Genomic DNA, 7,752 nt, shown 5'->3' with positions numbered 1-7,752 from the left:
GTTTATTATAGAATTATACATCTATTTCTTCCTATTATAATGTTTTATTATTAAACAATTTATGTAATTATATTACTTTACCAACATACCATTTGTTCATCAGTTGTCAATTGTAGTTCAATTATTGCATGATAACCCATGTCAATTGTTGCCTAAACGTAAATCTAAGAAATGTTTTTTTTTTCTTTTTAATTATTTCATATAAAGAAGCATTGAATAACGTAAAGATGCATGGGCAGCTTCAAAGCAACTGATTAAAGATGCAATTGCAAGGAAGAACCATGACAACATTTCTTGCATTTTTGTATGGTTCCGGTGATCTCTATACAACTGTTTTGAATAACATTTCTTACCACCATGATTCCTACTTTAGGAGAGTGAATGTGAGGAAAGGGTATAATAGACATTTTATATTTTATATCATTCGGTACTATGGGGTAGCCATCTAAGTCAATGAGGAAATGTACTTGATTGTTACCATTAATAGCAATGTATTTAAATTCCTTAGTCAAAGGGGAATGTATTTTATTTTTAGATAAATAGCATGATTGGACTATGAAATCCAACCTTCATTTAATTCTAATTATAAGAATATACTTCTATTTTCTTTTTCTTATTTATGATTTTACATTGAAAATTCATGTATTTAAAACAAAAAAAAACATTATTTTTTTGTTATTAGCACGTTATACTTTAGAATAATACATAAATACCTTCTGCGGGTCATGTTGAGCACCTAGGCTAATGAGTTTAGCCTAGTGAAATCGATCCGGTCAGTCAACCTATTTGACGAAGTTGAGTCTTGACACAAACAATAAAAAGATGAGCTTACCTTCTATTACCGGAAAGAAAGAAGAGTTTACCACTGCCTACATATTTCACTCACTCTATTCTCTTTGATCTTGTTTCAAGGGGATGGTCGGTTTATCTAGAATGTTATATAAGAGGCAACTATATAGATTTTATTTTATTTTATAGAAATGGGCCTTGAATTTAGAAAAGGTACGTATAGAAAAAATTACACAAAATAACAATTTCAAAAAGTTATAGGGATGGTTCGTTCCTAATGGAAAAATTAGATATTTGGTCCCTATTTTTAACAAAGTTACAAAATGGTTCATGTCTATTCTCTAATAGTGAGAATGTTACATATGATGTCCCTTTGTACAAAAAAATTGTCAGAAATTGCCCTCGAATTTACGAAGAGGTCTTTACTTAGACATTTTTTTTACGGTCTTTATAAGAAACAATTTCACAAAATTACTAATCCATGTCTAATAGCAAAATTATGGAAATTGTCCTTCTCTTTCACAAATTTGCAGAAATGGTCTTCACCTAATAGTGAAGTAATAGAAATGGTCTTTATTTTACAAAAAATACATAAATTATCCCTGCCTAATAGTAATAGTGATTTTACAAAATGATTTATGTGTTTCATAGAACTTACAGAAATGGTGTTGAAAATATAAAATTAATAAACCTAACATAACACAGGGATGGAAATGAGTCCAAATCTGAACCGTTGGACCGGAGCCCGAAAAATTCAGAAACCGGATTTGATGGATTATAAGACCCGAGAACCGGACCGATATATAGGAATCGGTTTCGGTTGAGTTCCGGGTATCAGACTGGGTAAAGTGGGTATGAAACCGGAAATTGAAAATTGGAACCAGATTTGTGTACAACACTCGGAAAGAGCCAGAAACCTGGAAATGGTATCGCACACTCAGAAATTTGGAACCAGAAACCCTTAAATTCGGCATTTTTTTTTTCTCAAAGTATTCATTCAGCGATGGTTTTCATATATAATGTTGTATTTGGCAAGAAAGTAATGTAACTTGTTTAATCCACTAGGTTTTATCTATTAAACACCCATTGGAACTTCTGAGAAAAAAAATACAACATTTTGGGTTGATAATATAATTAATTATAGGACTTAATATAACTTATGTAATTTTATATGGAAATTGGGCCAAATTAAGATGTTATAAGATAGATATAGACTTTTTTTATGCTTTGAAATCATTAATTTAGTAGTTATGTTATAACGTGGAAACAATAAGTAAAAAGTTTCATCTCTAAAATTGATGAATATATCCAAAAACAATTACTAAACATGGTTAAAGTTCAAAAATATTAGCCCGGTCCGGTTTTCTATTTCACATGTGGTTCTAAAACCAAGAATACCCGGTTCTAGTTCCCTCTTTTAAATTCGGTTCTAAAACCCGGAATACCCGAACCCATTGGACTCATACCCGGAACCCAAATAAGACAAATATTTAGACCCAATCCCGGACAGGTTTAGCATATTCCGGTTTCGATCCGATTCGGACTCCGATTCCGGTCCGATTTTCCGATTTAAAATCTCATCCATAACATTAGGGTCATGGAGTTGATAGAAATTAGTATTTTCATGCTTTGCAGTTAACGATAGACTCTAATACTTTTCTAGAAAATGACTACTTGATTTTATGCCAAAACTCAAAGTTGTCTCATTCTTCTGGATTATCCTCAAATTAAAATCATGCAACCCAAACATATAAGGTCCGAATTATAGTTTACGAAAATGAATCTATGCATGGTTGTTTCTTCTATTTTTCATGTTTTCACTATTTAATGAACTTTTTGTTTTAATTGATCTGCTCCGCTTCAAAAACAACAAGTCACGAATTACGTTATCTTTTCCTCTTTCGAGAGAATGTTAAATACTTAAATTAATTAGCATGAAATCATTTCCAAATTAAAACTTGTTCGTAATATTTTAAAGGTTTTGATTTTAAATTTGCACCCACAGTTATTATATTACTAGATTTGTAATTTTTGCAAAATTTCACAACTTTTGTGGTCAAACTATAAACTTTGGAAAATTACTCCATACAATTCTCTCCCTATCTCTCATACACGTTCATTCATTCCGTCTCCTCTCTCAACAATCCCAGAACACAACACAAGATTCAGTCTCTCACTACGATGATTGAATGATCCAAAAGGATCCATAACACTAATTTCTCTCCGATTTCATATTTTCAGAAGGAAATCATCGAGAATACATTCTATATTTTGCAGATTCTCACATCGCAAGGTTCGACGTTCTGTTTCTTGAGGGCTTTTTTTCGGCCCTGTTTATCATACACTCTTGTATTCGTAACATTATATCAATCTAAGAATTGTTCTATGAATTTCATTATCAATCGAGTCCCTAACACTCAAATGGACATAGATCTTCATTGAACGAGAGTTTAGATACTGTGATTCAACTTTATTTCCATCATACATTGGCTTCTGAAACAATCAATTTTGATTTGACAGATTCAAACTCCTGCATTTGATACTTAAATCTGAATTTCTTTCAATATCCATGATGTTTCGATTATATTATACGATTTACATGTAAATGTCAAAATTTTCACAACGATCAAAATATAATGCCTGTTTTGAAATTGAAACTCGATCATTTGAAAGGTCAATTATTGTTCAATCACGGTTTATACATTACAATGGACACCCTTTGATTAACACCATTGGATAATTGCTTTAAGTAGTTATACAATCTGTTTCTTTGTCTTTTCCTTTTCTAAACAATTCCACTAATGGTAATTTCTAGGATGTTATGATTCAGTTTTTGTTGGTATTTTTTGGTTTATAATGCAACAATGATGCCAAGACTTATGTTTTGCAGACATTCTTATATGCATTGTAAGATATGAATACCATTTAAGAAATCAATATTTGGGAAGAACTGTTTATACCTTAAGTTTTTTCTACTCCATTTTTTTCTTCTCTTCTCAGGTTTAAATATTTGGCAAAGATGGCAGGCCAAAGCCAGAGATTGAATGTTGTTCCAACAGTTACAATGCTTGCAGTTGTGAAAGCTCGGCTCACTGGTGCAACAAGAGGCCATGCTCTTTTAAAGAAGAAGAGTGATGCTTTAACTGTTCAATTTCGCCAAATTCTCAAGAAAATTGTGAACACAAAGGAATCAATGGGAACAGTTATGAAATCTTCTTCATTTGCACTAACTGAAGCAAAGTATGTTGCAGGAGAAAACATCAAACACATTGTCTTAGAAAATGTCCAAACTGCCACTGTTAGGGTTCGTTCACGCCAAGAGAATGTTGCAGGTGTTAAGTTACCAAAATTTGAGTATTTCACAGAAGGTGAAATGACCAAAAACGACCTCACTGGACTTGCAAGAGGAGGACAACAAATACAAGGATCACGTGTTGCTTATCTGAAAGCCATTGAAGTTCTTGTTGAGCTTGCATCTCTTCAAACATCATTTCTGACCCTTGATGTGGCAATCAAGACCACAAATCGTAGGGTTAATGCTTTGGAGAATGTTGTGAAGCCAAGACTGGAGAACACTGTGACTTATATTAAAGGAGAGTTGGATGAACTCGAAAGGGAAGATTTTTTTAGACTAAAGAAGATTCAAGGGTATAAAAAGAGAGAGATTGAAAAGAAAGAAGAAGCTGCTAAAAAGATTGTTGTTTCTTCAAGGAGAGGAGGGACACTTTCATCAGCTAGTAGTTGGTCTAAAAGGAAAGATGAAGACATCATTTTTTGATATGAAGATCATTAGTATAACACCATTTCTTGGATCTTCCTCATTTATCATTTCTGAAAGAGTTCATTTCTTTTTCTTTGAATAAATTGTATTCTTTTATCCAAACAAGATTTCATTTTTCATATTTCTTGTCTATTAAACGAATTCATGAATTTCAAAATTTGTTACTTCACATAATCACATTGACTTCGACTATTTACATACACCAAAAGTCGGCTTATTACGACGATATATATAAAAAAAAGTGGAAACAAAAATGTGTTCACTTAAAAGTTACATGCAAAAAAAAAATAAAAGTCATTATTAGATTCGGGCCCCACCCCCGACATTTCTGACAAGTGATGTAATCGATGCCGCTAATGCTGACCGGAAAGACGGGTTTGCAGTCAAAGCTTTTGTGGCGGCTGCAATTGTCTCCGGTGAATGATTTGAAGAATTTGATTTACTCTGGAAATTATCGTTTGATGGGTTTTGATAAAGGGTTTCATAAGATGTTTGTCTCCCAAGATATGAAAAATTAATAGGATTCTTGTAGTTTGATTCCATGGAAGAAGAAGAAGATGAAGTCGGTGAAGAGAAGTTAAGACATGATGAAGAAGAAAACCTTGGTTGAGTTCTTAAAAAGTTTGATGAAGTTGATTTGTAGAAATGAGGATTTGTTGTGAGATCAAGGGTGATAGTTGGGTGTGATTGGTAGGTGGAGATTGTGGTGTTTGGTAGGTAAAATGGGTATTGATGAGGTGGCCTTGAATTGTAGGTTGTGCCATGGTGGCCGGAGAAGGTGGTGGTTGAGGAGGAGGTGGAGGTGGCAGTGGTGGTGAGACCTGGTTGTGAGGTTGATGAGGTGGATTTTAACATTGAGGCGGCGGCGGAAGTGGTGGAAGCCATTGCGGTTGCGGATACTGAAAGTGGGTGATTGTGAGTTCCTTCGTAGGTGGTGATTAGTACGGATCTATCCTCGGCACATCTTTGTACCTAAATAATCATTTTGAAATTCATTAGAAATAAAAACATATTTAGACTAAAGTTATTCAATATCCTAATAACCTCTAGATCAATTTAAAACCTATTAGAAGCTAATCCAAAAGTTATAGTAGCCTAATAACCTCTAGATCAACTTAAAACCTATCGGAAGGTAATCCAAAAGTTATTAGGTTAATTTATACCACCTATCCTAGTATCCAAAGTTATTTATTAGCACAAAACAATAATCTCTTGATCAACTTAAAATTGTGATGAAAGGTGATCCATGAATTATTGGGTTGGTTTATAACTTTAGGGTTGAATTGTTGCATGGAAGACTTTGTATAAACACATCTACGTCACAATAGAGCAAAAAGTATGTTTTAGTTTCTGGACCTATTACATTTCAGTCAATAAGCAAGTGGGCTTTAAATTTTTGTGTTGACTTCAAATTTTTAAAATCCAATAATTTGTCATGGAAGAACATAAGGAGTTGAATTTTTTGGAATTATCTTAATTTTTCTCAAGAAAAGTAGAAAGGAAGAAGAATTTACATGTTTTCTGACTGGGCAAGATGAAGACACCGTGCATCTGTAATATGCTCGAGGGCATGGATTTCCTTTCGCTATTTTCTGCCCATATTTCCTCCATTGACATCCATCATTCATCTGTATCGTAATTCATCGAAGTTCAACATTATTTTACGAATTTATATTAAAAATCTTAACAAACATCATTTGCATACATTTCTACAAAATAGTTATTCTTTCATAACCCTAGCTAGGTATAACATTTCAATGACACAAGGAGCTCAATTCACTTTGGAATGGAAACTCTCACACTACATGTGCTAAGAAACGCACACACACAAGCAAACACAAATATATAGTAGTATAATTCTTGAATAATTCGTACCGTTTGGGTGTCACATACAACTTTAACAGAAACCCTAGCTTTCTTCAAAGGAATTTGATCTAAAAGATCATTATCCTCTCTTCTCTCACTTTTCAAATTATGAACAGGTGGTTCCAAATTCTGTGTTTTTTCATCTTTCTTCATGTCAAATTCACAGCCTAACCCTAATTTGAGTTCTTGTTCATCACCACCATCTTTGGTTTTACTAAAGCAATTCACCTTCTGCTGACTATCCTTCTGTTTATAACTTGAAAGTGTTCCAAGGCTTAAGGAAATAAGTTCATTTCCATGATCACCTTCTTGATTGGTAACCAAATTTTTAGTATTTTTGGGAATTTCTTGTTGGAAAAAATCGTTATAATGAGTTTGCAACGAATTATAATCCTTCAAAACCATAGATAATGTATGTTTTAGCTTTTGATTCTCTTGTCTAACTTGACCCATCTCAACATCCTGAACAACACATATATATATATAATTATTTAAACATATGGATTAATAGTTATATACATAACAAGAAAACTAAATAAAAGTCTGGAAGAAATACCTGTGCTGAGGTTTTTGAGACTATGGTTTGATCATCATGTTCTTCATTGACCTTAAAGAAACTAAACATAGATTTCTCCATGCTCGAGCTAGCTGCCATGGAAGTTGAGTTTTTTGGTATTATTATAGAAAAGGGTGTTACTTATAGATACTGTTTTAGATCGCCAACTGGGTTTGACCAAAAACTTGTAAAACTATATTCTTCTCATTGACTTGTATCTGCATGTTGCTTCATACATGTGAATATATTATTTTTAAATGGGGTTTGTTAAAAGCATATAGATTAATTAAGTACAAGTTTCATTAAATTTAAGATTTAATAAACATTATTAGTTCTTAATTGATTTATCCAAATAGTTGAATCTAAAAGTCAAAAGTGTAAATAGACAACAATGTCAAAACTTTCATTTCTACAAGTATTCGAATTTCCAATTTTACATTTGGGATAATGTCACTGTAGCACAATACCACTACAAGAAATATACTCTTTAGCGGCGACACTATTACCGGCCTGTAATAGTGTCACCGCTAAAGGGTTGTCACCCGAATCCGCACTTTCCCCCTCTGTTGCATCTCAACCGTTCGATGAGATATTCAATCCAACGAGTGAGGTGCCTTATCCTGTCTAACCTAATACCGGCGATACAGATGTCGCCGCTAAAGGTTTAAAAAAATCGCCGCTAATAGTTCCCTAAAAATGACGCGGTACCCTTCCCTCCGGTTTGTCGCCGCTAAAGGGTCTGGTGTCGCCGCTATTGCCT

The 7,752-nt window shown here is 33.3% G+C and overlaps 1 protein-coding gene and 1 pseudogene across 2 annotated transcripts; one reads left to right on the top strand and one right to left on the bottom strand.

The window, feature by feature from the left end:
* Positions 1-2,905: 2,905 nt before the first annotated feature.
* On the top strand, positions 2,906-4,679 carry LOC145092562 (V-type proton ATPase subunit D pseudogene; annotated as a pseudogene). The gene is made up of 2 exons (XR_013702574.1): positions 2,906-3,082; positions 3,790-4,679. The product of XR_013702574.1 is annotated as a V-type proton ATPase subunit D pseudogene (transcript).
* Positions 4,680-4,768: 89 nt separating this feature from the next.
* On the bottom strand, positions 4,769-7,090 carry WRKY36 (WRKY DNA-binding protein 36). The gene is made up of 4 exons (XM_079030507.1): positions 6,993-7,090; positions 6,446-6,898; positions 6,085-6,198; positions 4,769-5,542 (listed from the first exon to the last, which is right to left on the bottom strand). The coding sequence occupies exons 1-4, from the start codon at positions 7,071-7,073 to the stop codon at positions 4,871-4,873; spliced, it is 1,320 nt and encodes a 439-aa protein (XP_078886633.1). The 5' UTR covers positions 7,074-7,090; the 3' UTR covers positions 4,769-4,870.
* Positions 7,091-7,752: the final 662 nt, after the last annotated feature.

Source organism: Lactuca serriola, chromosome 3, assembly GCF_051521515.1.
Source record: "Lactuca serriola cultivar US96UC23 chromosome 3, Lser_US96UC23_V15, whole genome shotgun sequence".
NCBI lineage: Eukaryota > Viridiplantae > Streptophyta > Magnoliopsida > Asterales > Asteraceae > Lactuca > Lactuca serriola.
Note: the sequence above shows the minus strand (reverse complement) of the source record. Positions and strands in the feature narration are given on the sequence as shown.

Coding starts and splice junctions, on each gene's coding strand:
- WRKY36 (XM_079030507.1), bottom strand. CDS start 7,073: ATGGAGAAATCTATGTTTAGTTTCTTTAAGGTCAATGAAGAACATGAT. Junction 6,899..6,992: donor TCTCAAAAACCTCAGCACAG/GTATTTCTTCCA, acceptor TGTGTTGTTCAG/GATGTTGAGATGGGTCAAGT. Junction 6,199..6,445: donor TTGTATGTGACACCCAAACG/GTACGAATTATT, acceptor ATTACGATACAG/ATGAATGATGGATGTCAATG.